This window comes from Hyperolius riggenbachi, chromosome 1 (assembly GCF_040937935.1).
Source record: "Hyperolius riggenbachi isolate aHypRig1 chromosome 1, aHypRig1.pri, whole genome shotgun sequence".
Classification (NCBI taxonomy): domain Eukaryota; kingdom Metazoa; phylum Chordata; class Amphibia; order Anura; family Hyperoliidae; genus Hyperolius; species Hyperolius riggenbachi.
Window position 1 is genome coordinate 674,572,240 of NC_090646.1, and position 14,358 is coordinate 674,586,597.

The 14,358-nt window shown below is 45.6% G+C and overlaps 1 protein-coding gene across 2 annotated transcripts in view; it reads left to right on the forward strand.

Moving 5' to 3' along the window:
• The window catches only part of LOC137532524 (uncharacterized), a 92,541-nt gene extending 78,921 nt beyond the window's left edge, over positions 1-13,620 (forward strand). For both annotated transcript variants that reach the window (XM_068253126.1, XM_068253118.1), the window contains exons 6-7: positions 679-820; positions 13,194-13,620. In XM_068253126.1, coding sequence (XP_068109227.1) covers positions 679-820; positions 13,194-13,334 — 283 coding nt within the window. In that variant the 3' untranslated portion in view covers positions 13,335-13,620. The remainder of the gene's footprint in view (positions 1-678; positions 821-13,193) is intronic.
• Positions 13,621-14,358: the final 738 nt, after the last annotated feature.

Genomic DNA, 14,358 nt, shown 5'->3' on the forward strand with positions numbered 1-14,358 from the left:
AGATGCCCTGCAGTATAGATTATATAGGTAGAAGCCCTGCAGTATAGATTAGATAGGTAAGTGCCCCGCAGTACAGGTTAGATAGGAAGGTGGCTGCAGTGCTGGGGAGAGCGGGCATAGTTGTTAAAACTCACGTGTCTCCGATGCTCTCACAGCCACCATCTATTTCCTCTCCCAGCATCTGTGTATTGGTAACAGTGCCCCCCTGTGGTGACATGCGGTCACGTCTTCATAGGGGGCGCTGTTACCAATACACAGATGCTGGGAGAGGAAATAGATGGTGGCTGTGAGCATCGGAGACACGTGAGTTTTAACAACTATGCCCGCTCTCCCCAGCACTGCAGAGGGTGCAGGGCCTCCTCAGGTGCGGGGCCTGGGGCGATTGCCCCACTTGCCACCCCCAAAGGCCGGCTCTGATAACAGGACTGGACTGAGATGTTATGAACTTTAGGGAAAGCTAAGGTATCTTTTAAATAAGGAAGGATTAATAAAACCCGGATGAAGAATAACTTCTTACATTGGCAAGTTTTATTTGGGGGGGGGGGGGGGATTCCATAAAATGAGGATTTCTGATACATGTTGGGGGGGGGTATTATGTCAGGGTTTTGAGAATGGGAAAAACTTGCTGAGGTTGACCGGTAATAATCTGCAATGTGGTCCTGTTTTTTTGTTTTCCAGCACGCAATCCCAACAGTTTAGGCTCCAAACAACCATGGATGGTACCGTCAGCAGGAGATGGAGTGACCTGTATGACACCTTGTCACACGCTATTGGACGGAAGATCAGTGATGATGTCATAAAGGCATCCATCCACAACCAGGTAACTACAGTTCAGGGTACATGAGATATGGGTCAGAGGAGAACGTCTGTGGAAGAAAAGAATAAGCAAGGTTGGAATGACATCACTTACATATAATTACATCGTTAATCAATAACTAGTAATGTCACTCTAGGATACCAAACTCGAAAAGCAGCTCTCTTCAATTTCTGTAGTCAAACAGAGCAATCTAACTTCTAAAGAAAACCTGTAACGTAAAAAGTTCCCCCGGGAGGTACTCACCTCGGGTTGGGGAAGCCTGCGGATCCTATTGAGGCCTCCCCGGTCCTCCTCGGTCCCACGGCGGTGATAAAGCTCAACAGCGGGGATGTAAATATTTACCTTTCCGGCTCCAGCGCAGGCGCAGTATCGGCTCTCAGCTCGGAGATTGGCGAAAATAGCCGATCGCTGTCGGACCGCTCTACTGCCCAGCCGCAAGTCTCCTGCGCCTGCGTAGTAGAGCGGACCCGACGGAGATCGGCTATCTCCGCGCTGAGAGCCGCAATAGCGCCCCCGCTGGAGCCAGGGTAGGTAAAAAAATCAGCACATATCAGCGATTGTCGGGCTTGTCGAGGGAGGATTGCCAGAGACTTCAGGGGGAGCCAGCGCTGGATTGCCGGCAGCTACAGGGAAGCCTCATCGGGACCCTGAGGCTTCCCCCTCCCAAGGTGAGTACCACCAAGGGGAACTTTTTTTTTTGTTACAGAGTCTCTTTAAAAACACTTAAAAAAAGTTATCTGCTCTGGAGCTTTACTTCACACACCTCACATCACACATACCGGCCCCAAACACATACACTTAATAATAATAATAATAATAATAATAATAATTAATACTCTGGTACTGACACCTAGCTAAATCCATATTTTCCTCAGAGTGGGGAGACAATGGCCTCAATTCACTAGGCTTTATCAAACATTTTATCAAACATTTGATAATTTACCTCATGAGTAAAATCTAATTTTGAATTCACTAAGGTGTTATAGATTTATCCAATGTTTTATCGATTAAATGTTCAATAAATCTATAACATCTTAGTGAATTCAAAATTAGATTTACTCATGAGGTAAATTATCAAACGTTTGATAAAGTGTTCGATAAAGCTTAGTGAATTGAGGCCAATGTGAGAGGTATGAGTCATTGGCTTAATCAGCTGTAAATCTCAACATCACAGAAATGGACAAACTGGATCTATCCTACCAAACTAGCAGTCTACGTGGTGATTAGTCACCTGGCTTCAGGTAAAAACCCAGTTACTCTGGATATCAACAGTCCACCAATGGCCAAGGGAGACATAGATAGAGTAGTGTGCTGCTAACGGACAGCCAACTCACTGCTAGTGTAGCTACACCAGTACACAGTGTGCACACTTGTCCAGCATGCAGTGCAGTTGATGCCACCCCAGGGCCGCGCCTGGGCGGGTGCTGCGGGTGCATTGCACCCAGGCGCCTGTCTCAGACAGGCGCCGCCTGGCCGCCGCTCACCCCCTCTGGCCGCCGCTAACTCCCTCTCTCCCTCGCCGCCAACTAACCTCCCTCCCTCGCCGCCATCACTTCCGCATATAGAGCGGGTGCGTCCGGCGCCCGCTCTTGCTGGTCGGGTCGCCGCTGATCCTGAGGTCTGACGCTGGGCTGCTTCTGGCTGCAAGGTAAGGGAGAAGCAGCAGCGGTGGCGGCGGCTAGAGGGGGGAGGGGAGGCTCCCTGTCACTCACTAATACGGGGGGGGGGGGCGGCGGCTCCCTGTCACTCACTAGCTATACGGTGGGGCTCCCTGTCACTCACTAGCTATACTGGGAGGCTCCCTGTCACTCACTAGCTATACGGGGGGGCTACCTGTCACTCACTAGCTATACTGGGAGGATCCCTGTCACTCACTAGCTATATGGGGGGGGGGGGCTCCCTGTCACTCACTAGCTATACTGGGAGGCTCCCTGTCACTCACTAGCTATACGGGGGGGCTCCCTGTCACTCACTAGCTATACGGGGGGGCTCCCTGTCACTCACTAGCTATACGGGGGGCTCCCTGTCACTCACTAGCTATACGGGACTCCCTGTCACTTACTAGCTATACGGGGGTCCCTGTCACTCACTAGCTATACGGGGGTCCCTGTCACTCACTAGCTATACGGGGGTCACTCACTAGCTATACGGGGGTCCCTGTCACTCACTAGCTATACGGGGGTCCCTGTCACTCACTAGCTATACGGGGGTCCTTGTCACTCACTAGCTATACGGGGGTCCCTGTCACTCACTAGCTATATGGGGGTCCCTGTCACTCACTAGCTATATGGGGGTCCCTGTCACTCACTAGCTATATGGGGGTCCCTGTCACTCACTAGCTATATGGGGGTCCCTGTCACTCACTAGCTATATGGGGGTCCCTGTCACTCGCTATATGGGGGTCCCTGTCACTCGCTATATGGGGGTCCCTGTCACTTACTAGCTATATGGGGGTCCCTGTCACTCACTAGCTATATGGGGGTCCCTGTCACTCACTAGCTATATGGGGGTCCCTGTCACTCACTAGCTATATGGGGGTCCCTGTCACTCACTAGCTATATGGGGGTCCCTGTCACTCACTAGCTATATGGGGGTCCCTGTCACTCACTAGCTATATGGGGGTCCCTGTCACTCACTAGCTATATGGGGGTCCCTGTCACTCACTACCTGTAGGGGTCCCTGTCACTCACTACCTGTAGGGGTCCCTGTCACTCACTACCTGTAGGGGTCCCTGTCACTCACTACCTGTAGGGGTCCAGGCTGGCTACATATACTGGGGACACTGGCTGTTTGTCATTATGTGCATTGACTGGTGAAAAGCTGTCTCTTATTATGTGCATTTGCTGGTAAAAAGCGGTTTCTTGTTATGTGCATTTACTGGTGAAAAGCGGTCTCTTATTATGTTCATTTACTGGTGAAAAGCGGTCTCTTATTATGTTCATTTACTGGTGAAAAGCAGTCTCTTATTATGTGCATTTACTGGTGAAAAGCGGTCTCTTATTATGTGCATTTACTGGGGAAAAGCGGTCTCTTATGTGCATTTACTGGGGAAAAGCGGTCTCTTATGTGCATTTACTGGGGAAAAGCAGTCTCTTATGTGCATTTACTGGGGAAAAGCGGTCTCTTATGTGCATTTACTGGGGAAAAGCGGTCTCTTATGTGCATTTACTGGGGAAAAGCGGTCTCTTATTATGTGCATTTACTGGGGAAAAGCGGTCTCTTATGTGCATTTACTGGGGAAAAGCTGTCTCTTATTATGTGCATTTACTGGTGAAAAGCGGTCTCTTATTATGTGCATTTACTGGGGAAAAGCGGTCTCTTATGTGCATTTACTGGTGAAAAGCAGTCTCTTATTATGTGCATTTACTGGTGAAAAGCGGTCTCTTATTATGTGCATTTACTGGGGAAAAGCGGTCTCTTATGTGCATTTACTGGGGAAAAGCTGTCTCTTATTATGTGCATTTGCTGGTGAAAAGCGGTTTCTTGTTATGTGCATTTACTGGTGAAAAGCGGTCTCTTATTATGTTCATTTACTGGTGAAAAGCGGTCTCTTATTATGTGCATTTACTGGTGAAAAGCGGTCTCTTATTATGTGCATTTACTGGTGAAAAGCAGTCTCTTATTATGTGCATTTACTGGTGAAAAGCGGTCTCTTATGTGCATTTACTGGGGAAAAGCGGTCTCTTATTATGTGCATTTACTGGGGAAAAGCGGTCTCTTATGTGCATTTACTGGGGAAAAGCTGTCTCTTATTATGTGCATTTACTGGTGAAAAGCGGTCTCTTATTATGTGCATTTACTGGGGAAAAGCGGTCTCTTATGTGCATTTACTGGTGAAAAGCAGTCTCTTATTATGTGCATTTACTGGTGAAAAGCGGTCTCTTATTATGTGCATTTACTGGGGAAAAGCGGTCTCTTATGTGCATTTACTGGGGAAAAGCTGTCTCTTATTATGTGCATTTGCTGGTGAAAAGCGGTTTCTTGTTATGTGCATTTACTGGTGAAAAGCGGTCTCTTATTATGTTCATTTACTGGTGAAAAGCGGTCTCTTATTATGTGCATTTACTGGTGAAAAGCGGTCTCTTATTATGTGCATTTACTGGTGAAAAGCAGTCTCTTATTATGTGCATTTACTGGTGAAAAGCGGTCTCTTATTATGTGCATTTACTGGGGAAAAGCGGTCTCTTATGTGCATTTACTGGGGAAAAGCGGTCTCTTATGTGCATTTACTGGGGAAAAGCGGTCTCTTATGTGCATTTACTGGGGAAAAGCGGTCTCTTATGTGCATTTACTGGGTAAAAGCGGTCTCTTATGTGCATTTACTGGGGAAAAGCGGTCTCTTATGTGCATTTACTGGGGAAAAGCGGTCTCTTATTATGTGCATTTACTGGGGAAAAGCGGTCTCTTATTATGTGCATTTAGTGGGGAAATTTTGTCAGTAAAAATCTTGTCAGTAAATCTTTAGGCATTTGTCAGTAAAAAATAACGTGAAAGGTTGGCAACACTGGCAGGCTGCGCGACGCAACGGGAAAGATATAGGCAGCCCATCTCACGCTTGGGCTTGGCGGGGGGAGGAGCCGACGACAGCGAGAGAGAGTAGGGTGGCCGCAGGCAGCCATAAATACGCAGTGTGTGACTGCGTCGCACTCGCAGAGCCTCTCAGCCTGAGTCAGTCCAGAGACTAGCAGACTTGCAGGCAGGAGCAAGCCCATGGAAGAGGGGGTAGGAATGGGGTATCACATGCATGCGTAAAGAGGTGGAAGGTGTGGGTGTGATTAGGCAGAACATGGGTGTGGTTATGTGGTTGGGCGTGGTTAATTTAACCACTCCCATAGGCGCCAGAGAAAATCTTGCACCCAGGTGCCAGGCACCCCAGGCTCGCCCCTGTGCCACCCACCTATGGGAGCAGTCATTCAAAGTTGTGGGAGGTGACAATGCTCACCTAAGTATTGTGTGCTTCTCCTTTGGAGAGCTTCATCAGGGTGTGTGTGGCTGGGGATAGGCTAGAAGGATCCTTTTGTGTCTGTGCTTTGGGGGAGGGGATGGGAGGGCAAATTACACTATTTTATAGTAATTTGGATGCCGTCTTTTGACAACACCCAAATTACTGTCTGCTATAGCCGTGATTCATATTACAGCCTGTAGTGGTGCTTGGTGCGCCCAAATTTCCTTGTGCTATTTTGCTTTGTCTCTATCACGTTTGGTATAAGGCGTATGTACTGAGACTCAGATTAGTCATAGTCGAAACGTAACTAGGATCATACACGAGATATCAGATAGCTGCGGTACAATGGGCTGAGGCAAAGGCTAAGTCGTTAAACAGGCTAAGAACATACACGGGTGGTCAGATGGCTGAGGTACAATAGGCTGAGACAAAAGCTAGGTTGTTTAACAGGCTCGGGTCATACACGGTAGGTCAGACGGCTGAGGTACAATGGGCTGAGGCAAAGGCTAAGTCGTTAAACAGGCTAAGATCATACACGGGTGGTCAGATAGCTGAGGTACAATAGGCTGAGACAAAAGCTAGGTCATTTAACAGGCTCGGGTCATACACTGGAGGTCAGAATGCTGAGGTACAATGGGCTGAGGCAAAGGCTAAGTCGTTAAATAGGCTAAGATCATAAACAGGTGGTCAGATGACTGAGGTACAATAGGCTGAGACAAAATCTAGGTCGTTTAACAGGCTCGGGTCATACACAGGAGGTCAGATGGCTGAGGTACAATGGTTGAGACAGAGTTGAGGTCAAGGAATAGCAAAAGTCGTACACAGTATATCAAGAAAATAACAAACACTAGTCTAAAGGATATATATATATATATATATATATATATATATATATATATATATATATATATATATATATATATATATATATATATTGCAAACACTGCATATATATCTATCAGAGCAACTAGACTAATAACATACAAATATATCACAGAGAGTCAGAGTGCCCAGCACCAGCGTACTGAATGCTATCACGGGCAGTGAGTGAAGGTGAGCCAGGGGTTTAAATAATATAAAGCCCACCCAGGGCTGGCCTCAACCCACAGCAATCAATCAGAGTGTCAGCTGACACTAAATCCTCAGACGTCGGACGGTATAAAAGTGGCTCTGAGCCGCGCACGCCCAGGGACACAAGGAAAGCACGCCCTCCCGGTCACCGCTGCAGGGGTGCCCGGGATCCCCCCGAAGGAGGAAGATCATGGTCGCACTCCGCTGTCTGAGCCGCTGGCGCTGGAACCGTTGACAGGTGAGTTCCTTACAGTCTCATTCTAAACCACCTCACCCCATTAAGTTTTCCCCCAAAAAAACTTTATTTCAAAATTAAACAGACATGCATTTTAGAATATGGGCTCAGACAGGGGCGGCGCCAGGGGGGTGCTTTTGGGTGCTCAAGCACCCGCTAGCATTGTCCAAGCACCCCCAAAGCACCCCCTGGCGTGAACTGACTTCAGGCGTCTAAGAGACGCCGAGTCAGTTCACAGCGGCAGCCCGAAGCAGCAGAGCAGGGCTACGGTAAGATGGCTTCCGAAAGCCCTGCTCTGCAGACTCCGAGTCTGCAGTGCAGGGCTTCGGGCGGCCATTTTCCCGTAGCCCTGCTCTCAGCATGCAGGCAGGAAGTCACGTGACGTCGGGAAGGAAGATGATCGTGGGAGCTGTGCGCCACAAGGAGGTCGGGACAGGAGGAGGTCGGGACAGGAGGTCTTCTTACTGTAGGTGAGTAAATGGGTTTTTCAACAGGTGGTGCTGCTGATTGTGGTCAGAACTGCTGAGGATTGTGCATATTGTGGTCAGATCTGCTGAGGATTGTGCATATTGTGGTCAGATCTGCTGAGGATTGTGCATATTGTGGTCAGATCTGCTGAGGATTGTGCATATTGTGGTCAGATCTGCTGAGGATTGTGCATATTGGGGTCAGATCTGCTGAGGATTGTGCATATTGGAGTCATATCTGCTAACGATTGTGCATATTGGGGTCAGATCTGCTAACGATTGTGCATATTGGGGTCAGATCTGCTAACAATTGTGCATATTGGGGTCAGATCTGCTGAGGATTGTGCATATTGTGGTCAGATCTGCTGAGGATTGTGCATATTGTGGTCAGATCTGCTGAGGATTGTGCATATTGGGGTCAGATCTGCTGAGGATTGTGCATATTGGGGTCAGAACTGCTGAGGATTGTGCATATTGGAGTCATATCTGCTAACGATTGTGCATATTGGGGTCATTTCTGCTAACGATTGTGCATATTGGGGTCATTTCTGCTAACGATTGTGCATATTGGGGTCATATCTGCTAACGATTGTGCATATTGGGGTCAGATCTGCTAACAATTGTGCATATTGGGGTCATATCTGCTAACGAATGTGCATATTGGGGTCATATCTGCTACCGATTGTGCGTATTGGGGTCAGATCTGCTACCGATTGTGCATATTGGGGTCAGATCTGCTACCGATTGTGCATATTGGGGTCAGATCTGCTACCGATTGTGCATATTGGGGTCAGATCTGCTACCGATTGTGCATATTGGGGTCAGATCTGCTACCGATTGTGCATATTGGGGTCAGATCTGCTACCGATTGTGCATATTGGGGTCAGATCTGCTACCGATTGTGCATATTGGGGTCAGATCTGCTACCGATTGTGCATATTGGGATTCATATCTGCTACCGATTGTGCATATTGGGGTCAGATCTGCCAACGATTGTCCATATTGGGGTCAGATCTACCAAATTATTGAAGGTGGTTTTTGTTCAAATCTGCTCACATTACGTGTATTTTCTTGAGAAAACCTGCACATGTGAATTATGTGAATTTTCTCGGGAAAGGGTCACCAAAACTTGGGCTCACTGTCTTTGCGTTGCACTTTTAAATTACAGTTAGCTCCGCCCTCATCCAGTCATGACCATGCCCATTTTTGTGAGCCACACCCATTTTTTTCCCATCATCAGCTACCCCGGAATTTGGTCCAGCACCTGCATAGCACCCCCTAAAAAAAATCCCTGGAGCCGCCACTGGGCTCAGAGGAACCCAATCAAAAAGTTACAAAATGTAATAAAGTAATCAAAATCTTTGGAACTAACCAAGATATCTGGTCAAAGACAAACAGAAGAAATACAGGGATATTCCGTTACCCAAAACATCAGACGCAGTCATTTTCCAATATCTCACAAAACAAAAATCAAACAACAATAAAAATTAAAATTCACATCATAACAAGCAGAATCCAAGTACATTGGCTGAACTCCACAACGCCACAACCAAGCATAAAAAAAAATTAATTAATTAACCCATTCGCGTTCCGTTGTTTTCACTTGAGAAATGTTCACCTCCCATTCATTAGCCTATAACTTTATCACTACTTATCACAATGAACTGATCTATGTCTTGTTTTTTCCGCCACCAATTAGGCTTTCTTTGGGGGGTACATTTTGCTAAGAGCCACTTTACTATAAATGCATTTTAACAGGAAGAATAAGAAAAAAACGGAAAAAATCATTATTTCTCCGTTTTCAGCCATTATAGTTTTAAAATAATACATGCCTCCATAATTAAAACTCACGTATTGTATTTGCCCATATGTCCCGGTTATTACACCGTTAAAATTATGTCCCTATCACAATGTATGGCGACAATATTTTATTTGGAAATAAAGGTACATTTTTTCCGTTCTGCATCTATCACTATTTACAAGTTTAAAATAAAAAAAAATATAGAAATATTTCATCTTTACATTGATATTTAACCACTTCACCACTGAGGTGTTTTACCCCTTGACCACCAGAGCAATTTTCACCTTTCAGCGCTCCTTCCATTCATTCGTCTATAACTTTATCATTACTTATCACAATTAAACGATCTATATCTTGTTTTTTCCACCACCAATTAGGCTTTCTTTAGGTGGGACATTATGCCAAGAATTATTTTATTCTAAATGTGTTTTAATGGGAAAATAGGAAAAATGTGGGAAAAAAATTAATTATTTTTCAGTTTTCGGCCATTATAGTTTTTAAATAATGCATGCTACTGTAATTAAAACCCATGAAATGTATTTGCCCTTTTGTCCCGGTTATAAAAACCATTTAAATTATGTCCCTATCACAATGTTTGGCGCCTATATTTTATTTGGAAATAAAGGTGCATTTTTTTCAGTTTTGCGTCCATCCCTAATTACAAGCCCATAGTTTATAAAGTAACAGTGTTGTACCCTCCTGACATAAATATTTAAAAAGTTCAGTCCCTAAGGTAACTATTTATGTATTTTTTTTTATTGTACATTTTTTAATTTTTTTTTTATTACAAAAAAAAAAATTGGGAGTGTGGGAGGTAATGAGTTAATTTTTTGTGTAAAAGTAATTTATTTGTATGTAAAAAATGTGTAGGGTGTATTTTACTATTTGGCCACAAGATGGCCACAGTAACTTTTTGCTTTAATGCGACCTCCAAGCGTCCTTCCGGAAGCTTGGAGGAAGTACTTAGAGGCTGGGTAAGTTTGTATCGTTTCACAATGATCTCGCTGCCCATCAGAGAGCAGCGGATCATTGCGGGGCTAAAATCAACGAACGGGAATGGATTTTCCCGTTCATTGATCTCCGGGAGAGCGGGCGGCGGCGTGTTTACTAGCGGCGGGCGGCGTGTTTACGAGCGGGAGCGCGGGCAGCGGCGGGAGTGCGCAAAGTACGGATTTCTCCGTCCCTGGGGGTTAAAGGATGGAAAAAGGGACGGAGAAATCCGTACGGGCGGGGGTAAAGTGGTTAAAAAGTTTAGACCCTTAGGTAAATATTTACATGTTTTTTTTTTATTGTAATGGTTTTTTTTTTATATTAAACATTTTATTTGGGGATTTTTGGGAGGGTGGGATGTAAACTATAGTTTTATAATGTAATTGTGTGTTGTTTGTAATTTTTTTTACTTTTAGTTGTAGTTTTACTTTTTGGCCACAAGATGGCGGCCATGAGTTTGTTTACATGACGTCACTCTAAGCGTAACACACGCTTAGAGTGACGCAGGGGGGAGGCAACGGCCAGAAAAACCACAGCTTCCGAGAGAAACTGTCGCTTTTTCAGCGGGGGAGAGGAATCGCCATAGCCCGATACATTGATTCCGTGGTTACCGAATCCGCGGCCGGGAGTGCGCATGCACACGCGCGATCGGCCGTGGGAGCTCGCATGGTTCCTGGACGTAGTTTCTACGTCCAGGAACCAAAATAGGTTAAAGATAGTTTTATCTTCTCTTTAAAATAACAAAGTAGATGAAAAAATACTATCAAATTATTCTGAGTATTTTCTTGTTGCTGGTGGCTTAAAAGGCATTTTATTTACAAGTTGTTGAAACATCACCTAGGAGAAATGTCAAAAGAAAAAGTAAATTGCATACGGGTCTCTTGCAGGGCTGGGTTTAGCATAAGGCACTGTAGGCACATGCCTACAGGCGCCTGATGATGGAAAGGTGGCTCACTATCCACCCCTGAGCGCCTCCCTCCTTCCTTACTTATGCAGAGCCCTGATGAGAGTGTAAATAAGAGATTAATCAACCTGCTCACAGCATTCAACTGATGAGATCTCCCTTCAGTCAGGGGCACCTCTAGCTACTTAATATTGAGGTTCCTTTAGCTACTTAAAGGAATACTTAAGGCAAAAAAAAAAGTTGGAAAAATATCACCTAGGAGAAAACTCTGTAGAAAAAGTGAATTGCATATGGGCCCATGTCTTTTAGGATGTGAAAAAAAGCAAAATGAATGACTCTTTGAACTTTCCCAGTCCCAGACTACACAGCAAGCTGATGGTGACCCAGAACTCCCAGGAGTGTGTAATGGGGCAACAAAGGACCAAATAGCCCTCTTACTAAAATGTTAAGCAAAACAAAAGTTTGACTTTTAAAAACAGAAGGTATTTGCGATTCAGGTTGGAGTGAGCTCCAGGATGTCTCCCACAATGCACCACTGCTGAAATATGCAAATCAACCATTCTTGTCCTTAGAAGCTAACCACACATCCAGATCCGCTGGAATGTAATGATGTGTTAGCTTGTTAAAGGAGTCATCCGCCTATCTTTGCTACCCCACGATCTACTTACCTGGGGCCTCCTCCAGCCCCCATACAGTTGACATGTCCGGGGTCCCAGACGGTGTCTCGCCAGGCCGTCCTCTACTGCGCCTGCACGAGGGCCGCTGTCAATCAAGTCTGCATTGTCCACACTGAACTGCGCAGGTGCAGAACTACTGTGCTTGTTCAGTACAGTCCGGACAACGTGGATTTGATTGGCAGCAGCACTTGCGCTGGTGCAGTAGAGAATGGCCTCAAGGTCGCCCTCTGCACCGGCGGAGACCACGGGCCGGCGGCTGAGAGCGGAGCTGTGGCGTGTCAGCTGCAAGGGGCTAGAGGAAGCCCCAGGTAAGTGGATCGTGGGGTAGCAAAGATAGGCTGATGACTACTTTAATTGTACAGAGCCACATACTCATTTCTCCTGTGGAGGGGGCTGGCATCTGGGACTCTCCTTTTTAAAGGAGATTCCCACATGCCACCATGAACCCTCCCAGGGTGCCGTCGGCCTCCAACTCCTCCTGGGGCACCGGCGGTGGGGAAGAGACCCCTATCCATGGATTGGACAAGGGCTCTGGGGGAGAGGGGGAGGCTTGGCTGCCACTTTTCTCCAGAGACCCTCCATACCATGGACCGTGCAAGCTGGCATTTTATTTCCCACACTCTGAACATATATAAATACATTTATAAACATGTTGATACATTATCAACTACAAGGTGTTTTTGAAACATTTTTTTCCTCTTGTTCCCACTGTCTTCCTAACATACCCTGAACATGTGGTGTTTCTAGTTTGTATGGGGGCTTTGCTAATAATTGCTAAAGTAAGTTCCAGCCAGTTTTCCACACCTTGAAAATCGATTTTCTCCAAAACTATTAGGGCTTTTTTTGTCTCCATACCCTGCAAATGTGGCGTTTCTAGCGGCTTTGCTATTAACCACTATAGTCAGCGGCCATTAACATTTCTTTAAAAATAACAAAAAAGCGTTTGCGCAAAATACAGATTTTTTTTGGCGACAAAGGCGACAACTTATTTATACCAAGATGCCAGCCAGTTTCACTACTTCCTTGCACATTATTGGTTGTTGGACGGAGCAGCTCCTGTTCAGTAAGTACTTTTGCAAATAAAGAAATACCCAAGATTGCCCCACTGACTACAATACATGTCAGTTAGCAAAAAGCAAAAACATTTCCCCAAAAACGTTTTGTGTAAAAATGGTGTAAAATGAAAGGTTCCTAGTTTTTCCCATGTTGAGTGCATTCTTGATCTTTATATTACTATTAAGATTTTCAGCAGGAAGTGTATAACCCCATGCCTGACTGTTTTGCAGATCCAACAGAACCCGGACCAGTACTTGCTGCAGATCAGCAGAGATCTCCAGCGGGAGGAATGGAGGAAGATGGCGGCTCACTACACCATGCCGGGGCACGAAGAGAACCAAACAGACAACGAGAACCAAAGAAAGACTTAAGATTTGTAGTGTGGCTGAATAGTGTACTGGTTAAGGGCGACCAGGGTTCGAACCCTGGCTAGGGTCAGTACCTATTCAGTAAGGAGTTCAAGGCAAGACTCCCTAACACTGCAGGGTGGCCTCTTGAGCGCGTCCCAGTGGCTGCAGCCCTTGAGCACTTTGAGTCCGACAGGAGAAAAGCGCTATATAAATGTTCAGATTATTATTATAAAAGATATTGAGAACATCAATTTTCTAAAAAGCTGGAAGCTCTTTTAAAAAAATGAACAACAAAAAAACAAACAAACAGTTTTGTCATGTCCTCACTGTTGACCCTGACATACATGGAAAATCCAGAGACAATAGCATGTACAAAAGTTTTACAACGAGAAATCAATTTTCTCAAAAATTATAAGGTCTTTAAAAAAGACATATTCCTTGGGTTAGCCTTTTGGTATCAATATATATATATATATGGGGGATTTGCAATCAACAGAGAAAATCCTCATTATTGACCAAAATGCAAACCCTTCAGCAGTGCCACTGTAACGAAAAATCTGCAACGCCGGATGGATTGCGGAAGTATGGTCGCATCCAGTCCGGCAAGCGGACCTTCCAACGCGGGATGCGAAAATTCATCTGCATCTGCTGCGCAAACCCGTCCGAGCACTCTGCTCCAAACTCACCAGCATGCTGCTCACCAAGGTTCTGCCATCTTGCCTCTAGGGGGTGCGGCCGCATGCCAGACACGCCTTTATACTCTTAGAAAGCGTGTCAGCTGACCTGGAGGTCAGCTGACATTTTAGCGTGCTCTGATTGGTTGCTGCCTGGGGTGGAGACTTCTTTCCCAGGCAGTATATAAGGAAGTGCTTTTCAGTCACACTTTGTCTGTGTTTGCGATACCCTGTGTCAGCACTCAGACCTTAGACTAGATCCCAGGTGTTGAAACCAAGGACTTCACACCTAGACTAGGAGATTGTAATATTGTTATTGATTATCTGTGTATGATTCTGTGCCTGTCTTGACCACTCTTCTGCTTTCTGAT